Below are 16,278 nucleotides of genomic sequence, written 5' to 3' on the forward strand. Positions count from 1 at the left end.
GTCATCTGTTACTTTCTTGGAATATATGGCATAATTACATTGGCACCGTTAGATCATCAAAGTTAAGCAACATTTAATCTGGTCAGTACCAGATAGTTGATCAGGTGGTTGTCTGTAGAAGGGTGCTGACACCTCTCTGCAAGAACTGCAAAAACCTAACGCCGTTATCTCCTTTGACAGGGATATACAAGCAACTGAGAACCACTTGATATTCCCATGAAACTTCCTCTTTTGGAGGAAGCCAGTTCTTGATACTTATACACTTATTGTACCATACTGAAATGTTATTTAGAAAGCCATTCATAACATGGAATAAGGAGGGTGTTTTGTAATGATTCTGTATTTTCATCTAACAATTTAAAAAATAGCGTGGTACAATAAGTTCTCATTGTTCAGCATAAGTACTTTGATTTCTTGGAATAATGATTGCTGTGGAGTGCTGATATGCACTACAGCCTATCACATGTATAGAAATGCAGTTTGGTCAAATTTTGAAAAATTGTTTTGGCAGTCAATAAATGATGTAGGTAGTTCCATGCTTCATCAATTCTAATATTTCTGAAAATCATGAAAGCTATGCTGTTTTTCGAATTTGAAAGAGATGCCCGGGTTGTTGTCGGCACGATGATTAATCATTTTGAGTTTTTATCAATTCAGTTGCTAGGTGTTAGAGATTTAATGAATCAAAATCCAGGAAGTAAAATACAATAGATGTCTGAAGGGTATTCTCTGAATGGTTTTGGCAAGATGGAGGTTCCTGACTGATTTGAATGTTAAGTGTGGTTACACTATAGTTTTGAACAGTTTTAAACAGATGACCGAGTAGCAGCTAATTAAGGTTTTGTCAAGTGATACAAAAAATTTTTTTACCTTCCAAAATTTATTGTTTGTTATCTATTTTCTTTTCTTTTTTTAGGCTATCAACGATGCCAAAAGAGAATTGCGTTTTCTCCTCATCTATCTTCATGAAGATGGCAATTCTGACTCTATTTTATTCTGTCAGTAAGTATTACAGCAAATTCTTTCTTGCTTTTTTTTTTTTTTTTTGTTACACAGGCATCACCACATTATCAAGGCCAAGAGGACACTCGAGGATAAGGGTTAAAGAGTGTACAGTAGACAATTGGACAATATAGTAATCATTAGTAATGAAACTTAGTCTTTAATAACACATGGTGCTTTCAAATTGAACAACAATAATAAAATTTAGTCGAACACTAAATGGAAGTATATCACAAATGTTCATAAAGTTTCCTATAGAAGAAAAAATACACAAAAAATGATTTCATGTTCAAAGTTAAATTCTTTAAATACAATGCTAATTTTACATTATGGAGACGTGTTATTTTAGTGACAATGTTTAAACTTGTGCAACTGCAAACAAGCAATCTTTTTTATATTCAAGATTTTCAAATATTTTTACTTTTTGTTTGAGATTTAAACAACCACCATGTTTTATTAAAGACTAACTATGGCAACAATTCTATTTGATCAAATCTTTTGATGAAGTTATTGTTCTTTACAAAATATGAAGTTGACAAAAGTTCTTGTACAATATTTAATTTTTATTTCAAGTGATGTATTTTAAAATAATTTTTGTTACAATACCTTTACTTTGTATATAATTTTAAAAAAGTATTTTTCACTATCTAATTGTTTAAATTACAATAGTTTTAAAACAATTGTCTTTTCAGAATGTTGAATACAAGATGGAAAAAAAAAAGCAAAGTCGCACAATTTTCTTATTTCAATTTAAGCTAGGCTGAAAAGCTGCTTAAATGGCTTGTGATATCAATGAAACGTTTGGCCCAAGAACCACTACTGAACGCATGGCACTATGATGGTTTAAGAAATTTTTTGGCAGCAACGAGTGGTCAGCCATTGGATGTTGACAATGATTAATTAAGAGCCGAAGCCAATCCACGCATAACTGTTCAAGAACTTGCTTCTGAATTAGATGTAATGTATACGACAATTTCCAACCACTTGAGAGATTGGAAAAACACAATCACTTGATAAATGGGTTCCTCATAAATTGAATGACAACCAAAAGAAACGGCATTATGACATGTCATTTTCATTTTTTACGCAACAAACATGGACCCATTTCTCAACTGAGTTGTGACTTGTAATGAAAAGTGGGTTCTTTACGACAACCAGTGATGCTCAGCTCGGTGGTTAGACACCGACTAAGCTCTACAACACTTCCCGATGCCAGAGTTGCACCAAAAGAAAGTTGCTTACTGTTTGGTGGTCTGCGATTGGTCTCGTCCATTAATTTTTTTTATTTTTTGAACGCAGGCGAAACCATTACAGTGAAGAAGTATAATCAACAAATGGATGAAATGCATCAGAAACAACAACAATATCCAGCATTAGTCAACAGAAAAGGCCCAATTCTCCTCCACAACAATGCCCAACTGCACATTGCTAAACCGACCCTGCAGAAGTTGAACAAATTGGGCTACGAAACTCTGACTCATTTGTCATACTCTCCAGACCTTTCACCTACTGACTACCATTTTTTTAAGCATCTTAACAACTTTCTGCTTCAAAACCCTAAGCAATATCAAAAACAACTTCAGCAATTTCATCACCTCCACAACGCAAGATTTGTAACGTTACTGGCATAAATCCATTTGTTTTGTGTTGGCAAAAATGTGTTGATTCTAATGGTGATTATTTCGATCAATAAACTTTTGTTTGAGCTGAAATATGTTCATCTGAATTTAAAAGTTTAAAGCCACAAGAACTTTCTTGTCAACCTGATAACTTGATAAGATATAAGTTAGTTTAGAAATCAATTTCTAAAATTTATTAAATACATGCCATCATGTAAAAAATGTTAATCTGAATACGATGATGAGGGTGTGAAAACAACAAAAGAAAAGCTTAAAAAAATTATTGCATTTAAATATTAAAAACAAAAAAAACAGTAAATTGTTTTACAAAGAAAAGGTATATATACAACTTGGCACTGAGGGTTTCTTACAGCATTTCTTTTGCTAAAACAAAAGCTACCAGAAAAGCACCCAGAAAAAGCTAATGTTATTAGCAATTAGCTGTCAGCAGGCCATGTTTTCCTTGCTAGGAAAGAAACACTTTTTTTGGCATTTTTCTGGGGGGGGGGGATTGTTTTCAGTGTTACCAATAAAAAAAAAATTTATTTTATTGAAACATTTCTTACATAACAAAAAAAAACTTTGATATTTTCCATGAAAAAAAATTTGATTTTTGTTCATAGTTGTTTGCATGTTTTTGTCTTAAACATTTTTTTTTTTTTTTTTTTTAAATATAAATTAAAAATTTGATTTTTAATTTATCGCTTGACAGTGTTAGTGTTGGCTTTTTCAACAACTTTTCTGGCTGCTTACCATAAACTATCAATGGATCAGTACTCAAAATTCAATGTTTTCAAAATTGAGTCATTTAATTAAAATGTATGATACAGAAGTAGTTTTAAGAAATGAATAGCTTATTGTTTTTTAAATCTGTCTAAATGTATATTCAAAAGTTGTGAGCATTTAAGAAATTAAGATTTTTTTGTATTAAAAGTTTGAAAATTTAGGAAGCTATTTTACATCCAATAATTTTTTAGAGCTTAAACCAGTATTACTTTAACAAAAGTAGTTATGGTTTTTATATTAATTTTATTTGGTTAATAATTTAATGACCAAATGACACTAATAATCAAATTTACTTGTCAAAATCTCATTAAAAAAAATAAACAAAAAACCAGCATAGTTTAAAAAAACATAAGTGAAACAAATGAAAAGAAAGATTCTTAGACAACGCCAGCTAGTTATAAATTTTAGAGTAAAATAAATGCACACAAAAAATGGAGTGTACATTTAAACATTTTGTGAGGGATCCTATCAATTTGGTTGCAAAACCTATTTTCTTAACATTCTTTCACTGACTTTTGGAAAAGTAATAAGAAAAGGCAGAATGATGTTCTATGAAACAAAAATTAAAGTAAAAAAAACAAAAAAAAACTTCTGGTCAATGTGAGGTATATACAGCCAGTATAAAAATAATCATTTACAAATATCTTTGAGAAATGTAATCTAGTTTTGGTTTCACACATTTTTTAAATTTTTATTTAACTAATGTTTGGAAATTTTTAAATGTAATAATTCTTTGTTTCTTTTTCCATAATTTTCTTGACATATTTTAAAATTATTAAATTTGTTAAACAAAAATGTAAATATTTTTACTATTTTTTTGTAAACAGAAACACATTATGCGATGCTGGTGTGATTGATTTCATCAACAGCCGAATGCTCTTCTGGGCTTGTAATGTAAGCAGTCCTGAGGGATACAGAGGTAAATCAGAACTCAAGGTTTTTCTTTTTCATGATTTTTTTTTTTTTTTTTTTACATAGGAGTCACCACTTATCAAGCCCTGGAGGCCACTCAAAGATAAGGGTTAATGAGTGTACAGTAGTCAGTGGGATAATATAATAATCGTTAGTAGTGGAAATTTGATAAATTGGATTGCTTAAGGAAGCGGTTCATCAAGAATTTGTTTACGTTGGACTTGAAGACTACCAAATTATAGTTAGCTGACAAGCAGGCAAACGGAAGAGAGTTCCATAGGCATGCTATCCTGATGTGTTTGCCACAGTTGAAGATCTGCAACTCATTATGAATCGTTTTCTGCATCATGCACCATGTTTGGTCTTAAAATCATCCTGAAAACTTCACATCCACATCTGGTGAAATATACTTTGAGCTAGATATTTGGGATCTATGGCTGTTAGGTGTGGTGGACACCTTTGCGTATCTTGGCAATGCATTGTCAAGGGATGGATCTGTTGATGTAGATACTCTGTTGTCTTTGAAAAGTTTGAGAAATGACTTTGAGCATTTCAAGGTATCAACTTTAAAAACAAAGCTGTGTGTGTACAAGCACGGTGACTTCATGGTTCTGTTGTGTTCATGTAAGGAATTGACTGACTGTACATGGTAGACAACTGTTTGAATGCGTTTATCAATGTTTGAGACGTATACCCAGTATCAAGAGGTAAAGTAAAACTTGACAATGAAGTCTGTGTCAATGCTGTGTGCACGAGCATTAATTCTATGATAATCACTATTTACATGTGCTGGGAAGATCACATGGTTCCAAGGGAGGATGAAAGAATTCCTAAACTATTTATCATCTGGAAAGCAACCACGACACAATCCCAGTAGAAAGTACTAAGACTGTATCCAAGAAAACCCTAATAGACACTATAACAGACTCTACGCATGAGTTGAAACAGGTATATTGAGGGCATCGCCGCATCTGCTGCAAAGAAGGTGGGCACTCTTTACCATGCTAGAAAATTACTTACGCCTGCAAGTATCCTGTATCTCTACAAGGCCACCATTCGCCCATGTATGGAGTATTGTTGTCAGATTTGGGCTGGTGCATCTGCTACTAGTCTATCATACCTGGACAGGGTTCAAAAGAGTCTCTAAGGTAATAGGTTCCAAACTGTCAGCTAGGCTTCAACTCCTCTCCCATCAATGAAATGTTGCATCCCTCTTCTTGCTTTACAAGTATTTTAATGGTAGATACTCCGAACTACAAGCCCTTGTACCCCTTCACCATAAATACCCCCAACAAACCCGACAAGTAGCTAATTCCTACCCCTTCACAGTAGAGATCCCCAGATGTCAGAAAGCCTTCTACTCTAATAGTTTCTTCCCCAGTACTGCTAGACTTTGGAATTCCCTTCCGGTTCCTGCTTCCCCAACTTTACTGACATGCAAAAGTTTAAGTGTAATGTAAACAGACATCTTGCCGCTCAACTCCCTACATAGTATCCCTGCAATTATGTCCCAGGTAGTAGCCCCCTACATGAAAGTGGTACTGTGCCTGGTGTTGGGATGAATATGCAAAAAAAAAAAAAAATTTTTTTTAAATATGGCAATACACAAAAATCAAATTCTACCAAGCAACCTCATCAATCCAGTTAAAGCTACTTACATCTGCTACACCTTGGAAGTCCGGTTGATTTTCAAAGTCATCTACAAAATCATGCATGGAAAGACAATAATGGTACCAACAATAGTTCAGAACAAAGAGACAGCAATTATCTACAAAGATGACAGATCAAGATTATATGTACAGTGAAGTGAAACAAATCTTTGGACAAAACAAAAATGTTTATTTTTCAGCAATTTGGTACAAATGATATCAAACAAAAGAAAACTTTCACATTACTAAAATACATAGAAATGAGAGAAACTAAGTTTTTTTTTTTTTTTTTTTTTTTTTTTTTAAAGAAAATAAAGTAGTTTTTCACAAGGTCTTGGCAAATGCCTAACAGAATTTTTTTCATTCTTCTTTGCCTATAGACATTAAATTAGTGAATTCTTGAGGGGCATCTTGTTCAAATCTCTTTTCAAAATCAGCCACAAATTTTCAATGGGATTCAAGTCTGGTGATTAGCTGGGCCATTGCAAAACATGAATTCTGTTATCCTCAAACCATTTCTGAGTTACCTTCGCTATATTTCGGATCGTTGTCTTGTTGGAACTGCCAATCCTCAGACAATCTCATTTTCGCCACAAACCTTTGTAAGTTATTCTCCAAAATATCCTTGTATTTGACTCCATTCATCCTTTCTTTGATTATTTCTAGTGTTCCAATCCCACATGAAGAAAAGCAGCTCCAAATCATAATGTTTCCTCCTCCATGCGTCACAGTAGGGATAGTGTTTTTCATATCATCTGTAGAACCTTCTCCCCATGAGACATGGCTTGCATCATTATTGCTAAATAGCTCAATTTTGGTCTCATCCGACCATATCACAGTATTAAAAAAAAAATGGTATCCTTATTGATATATTTTTTGGCATACTCTAGTCTTGATTTAAGGTAAACTTTTTTCAGTAGTCTTGTGAGGCTTGAGATTTTCTCTGTGCAGTTCATTACTGATGGTCATCTTGCGGATACTGGTGCTCATGCCTGCTGAGGTGCTTTTTGCAGCTCTTCATGGGTCACAAAAGGATTATTTCGAATAGTTCGCAAGATGTTACACCGGCACCTTTCTGAAATCTTCTTGGCATGTTTTTTTGTAGTACCTGAGTCTTTCCATTTTTTACAATGTATCCTACAGTACTAACAGGAGCATTCAAAGTTTGTGCTATACATCGGGAGCTTTTATCTTTATGCGCTGAAATAACATGGTTCTTTATGGACTGTTCAAGTTCCTTTTGCTTGGTCATGTTGCTCTGAGAGAGATCTGGCAGAGAATGACTATAAGTTCATTAAATATCAAACTAGTACCTTCTAGAATGTCAAAAAATGAAAACTTAATGTTTAATAATAAAAAAGAAGGCTGCCTGAATACTTGTTTTACTATCTATTTTAGGAAATGTTTAATAACTTTATTTTCTTAAATCATTTCTATGTATTTGAGTAATGTGAAAGTTTATTTTATTTAGTTTCATATCATTTGTACTAAATTGTTAAAAAATAAACATTTTTGTTTTGTCCAAAGACTTGTTTCACCTCACTGTACATATATTTATATAGAAAAGACATATGGTTTACATTTCAAATTTCAACATGTTGAATTCAAAAATGGTGTAACTAAAAGAAAACACAATTACAACTTCTCTTCCAATTTTCAGGTTTTGAAATCATGCCCCTATACCTTCATTTTCTTAAGTTGATGAGTTCCTTTTCTTCTGATAAGTTAACGGTGGTATAAATTGTAAAATTGACATAATTACATTGAATGATTTTGCACTACGTAAAAGGTGCTATCAAAAATTGAATATTTTAACACGCTTAAAGAAATAAACAGTAAGATAGACATCTTGAAATTTTGAATATAGACATTTTTTATTTATCTGTATATGCTCTGTAGTTACATTGAGCTTCATAAATTAAAGTAGTGGTATAAATAAAAGGTGAAATATAATTGAATAGGCATATTTTCCTATAAACTTATGTATATATTAGTAAGCAATCATAAAGATGGGCGATCAAGATATGTACAGGGTGTTCAAAAAGTCACTGAAGGGTTTTGAACTTAAATAGATTCTTTATTTTTGATATCTTTCTGTAATTTTAACACAATCTGACTAAGACATTGGGAAATTTAAATTTAAAAAAAAAAAAAAATGCAAAATTCAAACAATCTTTATAAAAAATGTCTTTTAAATGTTGCTCATTTTTAGCTTTGCATATTTGTGCTCTTTCCAAAACATCATTCATGACAGATTGCAGAATCTCTGGATTGCGATTTAACTCCCTTATTTCCTTCCTGATGTTTTCCTTAAATTCTCGCATGGTTTGCGGTTTTACATTTCAAGTGTTACCAGCCCGCGTAAGGAAATAAGGGAGTTAAATCGCAATCAAGAGATTATGCAATCTGTTATGAATAATGTTTTGGAAAGAGCACAAATATGCGAAGCTGAAAATAAGCAACATTCAAAAGACATTATTTGTAAAGATTGTTTGAATTTTGCATTTTTTTAGAAAAAATTTCCCCATGTCTTAGTCAGATTATGTTAAAATTACAAAAAGATATCAAAAATAATCTATTTAAGTTCAAAACCCTTCAGTGACTTTTTGGACACCCTGTATATATAATAAAGCAATCATAGAAAAGTCAGCAATTACTGTGTAAAGAAATTCTGCATGTTTTTCCTGCTTGCCTGCAAATCATATTTGTGTCAAGTGGAAATGTTTTTTTTGTTTTGTTTTTTTCCCTTTTCTATTCCGCATTCCTTATACTTTACTAGTTCTTTTGTCAGTGTCCCGAACTGTACGCGTACGGAAGTTTCCATTTCTTTCATTGATTGTATTACGTGAGAATAACAGCATGACTGCAGTTGCTCGAATTGAAGGGTGCGTTGGTAAGTTAAACCTTTCATACATTACATTTAACTGGTGACAAACTTGTCTGAAATTTCCCTATTATCCCAACTATATAAAAATGTTTTACTTTGAATTGTAATAAAAAAATAAATTCTAGATTATTATTTGTGAGTTTTAAATGGTTTTCTAGAATCTAAACCAATTACAAATTATCACTATAAAATATCATTGGTAGATGTCTTGGACTGTGAGTTACAGAGACCAGCTTATATTCATTAATTTACCTGAAATATAAAGTATTGCCAATGGAAGGGTAAGTTCGATATTGAAATCTTGTGCTACTATATCAGGTCATCTGTAGATACTAACTTCCTGGCCCAAGGTCCTGGATATGACCTTAAACTATATCCGATGGTGAGGCCCCAGCTTGTGGGCTTTGGGGAGTGTGGAGCCACCCTTTAATTGCCATTGCTCCCAGGTCCACTCTGATCCGGAGTGGTAGTACCTGTTAGGGTCCCAACTATGGGTTAAATAGAAACCGACTTAAAAAACAAATATACTCTATTAAAAAATTGTTCTTCAAAATCACTGGATTTGGCATTAAATAACCCAAAAGGGTTGATATGCCGTAAAACAAAAACAACCAACCAACCAATCCTGGCCCAAAATGCACCAAATGTTTTGTTTTTTTTCATTTCTCTTTGTAAAATTCAATCATGTTCTGCAAAGTCTAAAATAAAAACAATTTCCTTCTAAAAAACACAAACCAACTAAACACTGAATAAATATTTCCTTGATAAAAAGAACTTCAAACAAAAATCTTTTCAAAATTATTGGATTTGACATTAAATAATCTGATTAGGGTTGATATGCAGTAAACCAAATCAAAACAAGAGGGATTCTGGGGTTTGATTAGAGGATCCCTGTCTGTGTAATATGTCTGACTTGTTGAATTAAAAACGTAAGATTTCCCACCTACAAAAAAAAATATTTTACAAAGTTCATTTAAATTTGTTTAGTTTTAGTCCAATTATTTCCAATACCGAATCAAATTATAAAGTTAATTGACAAATATGAATTCAAGAAATATTTGAAGAAAAAAAAAAAAAGGAAACGCTTATACAGAACAAGATGAATAGTCATCCCAGAATGGATAAAAAACTAATTCCCCTGAGCAGAAGACTTTTGCATCACTTTTATGCTCATTAATAAAATTAAAATTAAGATATAATCATACTAAACCTTATCTCAAGAATCCTTATTCCAATTACATAATTTTGATTCTAGTAAATGTATAAAGTTTATGGCTTAAGGTGTCTTTAAAAAGAAATTGAAATTCAAGGAATTTTGCTTAGTGTGATTATGAATCAACTTAAATGTAAATTTGAAAGCTTTGAATTTTCAAATGAGATTGCATCCATATTTTGTTTTTAGAAAACCCTTAAAAATATTCAAGTGACACTAAAGTTGGGGCAATATTTCTTGATTGATGTTAAAATTAAAATTTCACAAAAGTTGGAGTTAGGTAAATTTTCGCAAATTAGACTAAATGGTGTCTACATTCTCCACTTTTATGCCTAGTAGCAATATGCTCCAACATTTATAATGATTAGTAGGTTTCTCCATGACCTTGTGTAAAATGTCAGCATTGTACACATTAATAGCAACGTCATCATTTTGTGTGTTTGTCAATTTCTATGGATGGACATTCGCGTTATAATGGCTAATGGAAGTAACATTTTTTTTTTTTCTATAGATAAAAAACAATATTATTTACAAACTACACAGACGAGAGATAATAAAATAATTTTAATGTCTTCTGTTGACACTTATGTATCTAAAGGTAATGTTGTTTACAGGCATCCATACTTTGAAAAGAGGCACAAAAAATAAAAATTACCCTCTATCAATTTAAATATAAAATCAACATTTTTTTTTTTTTTTTTTTTAAGGCGATTTTGGATTTGCACTTTTTATTATCTCAATAATTTTATTCTCTTATAGGAATATATTTTTTATTATTGGAAACTTGTTATAAAAAAAATCTTTGTTTAAACTTCATATCTCATAATATTTGAATTTAATATCATTTAAAGCTTTTTAAAAACAATTATCTTTTAGAATTCTGTTTTTTGTTGTAATTCAAATACTTATATTACCGAGAAAAATATCAAAGTGTTTTTTTTTAAACATTGATTTTGTCAGATTTTATTTACAACTTTCAGGTAAGTGAAATAAATAATGGGATTTTATATATATATATAAAATAACCATTTTTTAATTATTTCATCTTTTCAGCTTTAAAAAATGTTGAAATTGTTATCGACCGACATTTATTTTTAGTTTAAGTAAAATGAAATATGGGGAGGGGGATAGAACACCTAAAATATTTCCTCTAATATATTTAACGAAACTTGCTTTTATTATGTAAGTTTATTTAATAATGAATAAATATAAAAAATTTGAGGAAGATATGACTATTTGATTCTTGCTAGATTTTTAAAACATGAGTATGTTTACGGCTTAAACGTCACTGCATAGGAATATTGTCTTAAAGCATCGATAATGTAAACCTGATTTTTGTCTCGCATTTTCATTATTTTTGTATACTGTAAAAATTTTTTAGTTTATTTGGAGTTTCTTTTAAATGCTAAAAAGTTAGGATGATAATATTAAATTAATTACATCGTGTTACATATGGGGGGGGGTTAAAAATGTGGCGCGCGTTGGAGGTACCTAATGATTAGTTTAGGAACAAATCCTATGCATAGAAATTTATAAACATATATATATATATATATATATATATATATATACATATATATAAACTTCATTTTACATATATACATCTTATAAATGTTGCGATAAAAAACATAACCATGAAAATATATTAAAAAAAATTCATAGTAATCAATTCATTAGTTTAGAAGATTGTTCTGTGTGTGTGTATTAGTGATGGGACGGTTCCAATATTTTTCCCGATTCTGATACAATTATCAATTTTGATTCTTTTAAATTTATAAATGTATAGTTGTTTTTGGGCAACCACAAAAACCATGAAATATGGGAGTATAATTTCCTAAATGTAGAAATACACTTATGGAGATGATCTATAGATTTTAGTTTTATTGGTAGTTTAAAATCAAAAAATATTTTATTAATGAGTCATGGAAAATTAAATTTTAACCAAAAATAAACAAATAAAAACAATAAAAAGATAATTTAAAAAAAAAAAAACATCAGTTTATTTGAAGTTTCTTCTTTTAAATGGTAAAAAAGTTAGGATGATAATATTAAATTAGTTACATCGTGTTACATCCGCACCAATTTTTCCAATTCTGATACCCCAAAATGTTCCGATTTTTCAATTTCTGATTAATCATCCCAACACTTATAATACTAGCAGGACCTCTGTCCCAGCATTACCTGAGGATTATATAAAAAAAATATCTCAGAGTATCATTTCTGAGAAAAAATATGTATATATCAGAAAAGGAGTCTTCTGTGGTTTTTGTGATTCAAATAGGATTTAAATTGCTGTAAGCAAATGTTTTACGATATTGCTGTTTTTAATCTGATTTGGCAACTTGTTTGAAACACGCATTATTCTATTAGAAAATAGAAAAAAAAATAAAATTTTAGTAAATTTATTTATTTTTTTATTTATTTATTTATTTTTTTAAGATCCACCAGAGTTGATGAGAAGGCTGCGGCGAGCCATTGAAGTCAACGAACATGCAGTAACTTCAATACGATTAGACAGGTCTGACTTTTCTTTCCATTCGATTAACACAGAATTTTCATATTTGAATTCTTCGGATTACTATTCTCATCTTGCATGTTATTTTCACAATGTTTTGGTCGTCGTAACCTCCAACCTTCTTCAGGTGTATTTTGTTGAACTTGGGAATCTTTCTGTTGAACTTGAGAATATGCGAGAATATGCATGGAATTTCTAACGGAACCTTTTATTTAATCCACAACTATGATTGGATAGAAATCCTAAGTAATTTTCAATTGTATTTTGAGTATAGCCAGCATTGAACCCCCCAGAAGGATGTAACTTACAACCGAAATTTACTAAGTACTTTATCCACTATCCTGGTAGAAACATGAAAATAACACTGAAGATGAGAACACTAGTCGAAAATGATTACTTACACCTCATCTAAAAAATAAAAAAATAAAAGGATTTTCATATCTTAAAATTGTCAGTATTTTTGAGTTCTATTAATCCAATACCAAATTTTGTTCTAGATTTGTTTTTTTTCTTTTTTTTCTTTTTTTCGTCACATTTTGCATTTAGTCACTTCAATTTTTTGTAAACCCCTGTTCATAGATAGTTAAATGTACAAAGAAAAAAAAGAAAGCAGTTGCTTACTCTAATTACAGTAACTGAAGAGATGTGAGAGTAGATCAAACAAACGACACGATTACAAGTGATTAAAAAAAAAAAAAAGTTGAACAAGTGAAGAGGATTTGTAAAGAGAAATGGTGAATGAGCTTGTTAAAACAAGACACCGACAATGGCTCAGAAGTGGTCATCATTCAAACTTAAAAATACTGGTTGGAGAAGATCAAATGACCTGTCAATAAAGTTTTTGAAAAGTGTGACATTGGAGAAGATTGCTGAGCTTGTTATCTACGGCTCACTTTTCTTCTCGTTCAAAATGAACATTTTTTTTTTTTTCTATTTTATGCATAAATTTTTCTATTTTTGCTTTGATTCATGATGATTCTATTACTGATATTGTTTTTGTTATTTTAGTAAAAACAATTGATTCATGTCGTGTTTCTTTTATTTTCTAGGGAGCGGCTAAATGCCGACAAAGTATTGAGAGAAGAACAGGACCAGGCATATTATGCTTCACTAAAAGCCGATCAAGAAAAAGTAAGTGACCTTTATTTTAATTACTTGCCAATGAAAATAGAATCTCAGTTTGAATAAACTAACCGCGGTTTATGTGTAGTTAAGCAATAAAAAGAAATAACATTGGTAAGTTCAAGAAGACTAAAGAAATATGTGGCATAGAATAATCTATTACAATAAAATTATCAAACCATCTAATTTGTCTCATTGTTCTTACTTGAACAATAACTAATTTAATTTTCATTCAAGTTCTATTTAAAAAAAAAAGTAATGAAAAACATTTGTGTATAAGAGTATTTTTAAATTGAAAATGCAAGATTAGTAAGCCGATTTAAAAAAAAAAAAAAAAAAAAAATTTTTTTTTTTTTTTTTTTTTTAAATTAAACTTTCTGACGTCATACCTTCTTCAGGATAGAAACTGTTTTTATTTTCTCTTTTTTTTTTTCCCCCCCGTATGTGGCATGATGCCACTAAGAAAAATAATATCCATGTGGTGTTTTTCAATGGTTATTTTTAATGTCCAACAAATCAGGAGATACATAAGGTCATGTGCGATAAGAAATATGAAGGTTTTTTTTTTATAATAAAAGCATTAAAGTTTAAATGTAAAATGCAAGTTTCATAAGCCAATTCGATGAGGATTTAAAAAAAAAAACATTTGGTTATAAACCTAACTGTTTATATTCTGAAGGCACAATGTCGAAAAATTTGATTTATAAACAAATGTTTATTTCTAAAATAAATTGCATTCAATTGGCTCACTAAACTTGCATTTTCAATTTAAAATTAAACAACGCTTTTATCATGTAAAAAAAAAAACAAAAAAAACAAAACCTTCATAAGATTCTTATTTGCATTTCTCCCACATAGCAGGATTTATATTGGATTTATCCTTCCACCATATGATCCTGACTGCTGTCATTTTTCATCCACGATTATGCTAAGATAAAAATATTAAACATCTGCGTCGTTGGTTTGGCTAGAGATAATCAAGCAGTAAAATGGATGTAATCCTGATGGAAATCTTCACTTATTTGTCAAGTAGCTGATGACAACCTATGATGGTTTTCTTTTCAAATTATTAACAATGGGTTGTTGTTCAAAGTGCAACTGTCACAAATACAAATAACAGATAATAAAATGATTACAAAGAAAGCAAAATGATGTTTAGTTAGTAATCTGTCTCTCAAAAAAATGGCATTGTTTATTTCTCTTCATCTTTTCTAATTATACTGTATATTATATATGTTTAGAAGGAAGACAACCAAAAATTTAGGTAACCATATCGCATTATAAATTTATTTCAGCCCTATAGGGCATTTTCAAATGAGCAAGCTGGTTAAAGGCTGTTGTCTGGCTGAAGAATGAAAAAAAAAACAAAAAAAAACGCCGTTTTGGTGATACAAAGGGGGAGAGAGAGAAAGGAGGAGGAGGAGGAGAAATGAATTCAGTGCAATGCTACCAATTCGGTGAAATGTCAACTGTCTGCCCACACACCTGAGCCTAATGCATTGAGCTGTCTGACCTATAAAAAAATCATGTGTTTCAAGGCTATAACAGAAATTGTTGCTAACTTTCATAATGTCCTATTGCCTATAAGGTTGAAATAAATTTATGAGATATGAGTAACTAAATTTTTTTTTGTCTTAACTTTTATTCTTGTTCTACTATGCATTGAGCTTCCGACTTAAGATTTCCTACAGAAATTACTCTATCCTTCATGAACACAGCATACTATATTTATAGAGATGTTTTATGTCTACTGTATTATAACCAAAGCTAAGATATTGGTAAAGTAAATACTCAACTCTGACTCTTGAATTTTTTAAAAGTCTGTGACTCTTGTTCTCTTTCATGATCTTCTGCCAGTCATGGTTTAAATAAATTATAGTATTTTGATTTTAAAGAGAACATGCATGTTTTAAAGGTTCTGTGAATTTAGCATTTTTTTTTTTTTTAATAATTGAAATCTAAGTCAACTTAAAAAAAAAAAAAAAAAAAAATACTGCATGTCTTTCTTTACTTCCGTTTTCTGCTGAGAGTTTTGTTTCCTCATGAATTCCCTGAAAGTCTCTTCTAATTAATGTTTATTAGTTTAAAAATAATCAAATGAGCTTAGCTGTATTTCAGAATAACATAATATTTTTAATTGGTAAATATTAATCAGAAGAAAGTTTTTCAGGGTATTCATCGTGATGGAGAACTGCCAGCAGAAAACGGAAGACATACAAAACTTTAATAAAAGCAAAGTTATGTGATGAAAAATAGTGAAAAAATATTTTTGTCATGATTAAGTGGTGCACATATTTTAAATAACAAAGATGAACACTGCTTAATTGGCAAAGAAAAGTTCATCTAATTTGTTCTTTTCAGAATGGGATGAGTATAATTTTACTTTATAGCGGACCACATATGAAAGAAATCTGTAAGTTTCCACAAATAATTATGCATGACGTTGCTCCTTATAGTGATATGTCCTGGATCTAGCATCTTTGTTGAAGATGCCATGTTATGTCAGACTAAACGGAAATACTTGTTCTTCTTTCGTTGCACAATTATCTTCGCTTCTCTCGCAGATTGGTTTA

At 30.7% G+C, this 16,278-nt stretch overlaps 1 protein-coding gene across 2 annotated transcripts in view; it reads left to right on the plus strand.

The window, feature by feature from the left end:
• LOC145295909 (FAS-associated factor 2-like) overlaps positions 1-16,278 on the plus strand; it is a 119,747-nt gene that overhangs the window by 88,479 nt on the left and 14,990 nt on the right. The window contains exons 7-11 of one of the 2 annotated variants that reach the window (XM_080141679.1): positions 917-1,002; positions 4,235-4,326; positions 8,748-8,861; positions 12,508-12,586; positions 13,633-13,714. In XM_080141679.1, the coding sequence (XP_079997805.1) occupies positions 917-1,002; positions 4,235-4,326; positions 8,748-8,861; positions 12,508-12,586; positions 13,633-13,714 (453 nt within the window). The remainder of the gene's footprint in view (positions 1-916; positions 1,003-4,234; positions 4,327-8,747; positions 8,862-12,507; positions 12,587-13,632; positions 13,715-16,278) is intronic. The other variant, XM_080141680.1, reaches the window with a different exon arrangement.

Source organism: Euprymna scolopes, chromosome 16, assembly GCF_053919585.1.
Source record: "Euprymna scolopes isolate OS-2025 chromosome 16, ASM5391958v1, whole genome shotgun sequence".
Lineage (NCBI taxonomy): Eukaryota > Metazoa > Mollusca > Cephalopoda > Sepiida > Sepiolidae > Euprymna > Euprymna scolopes.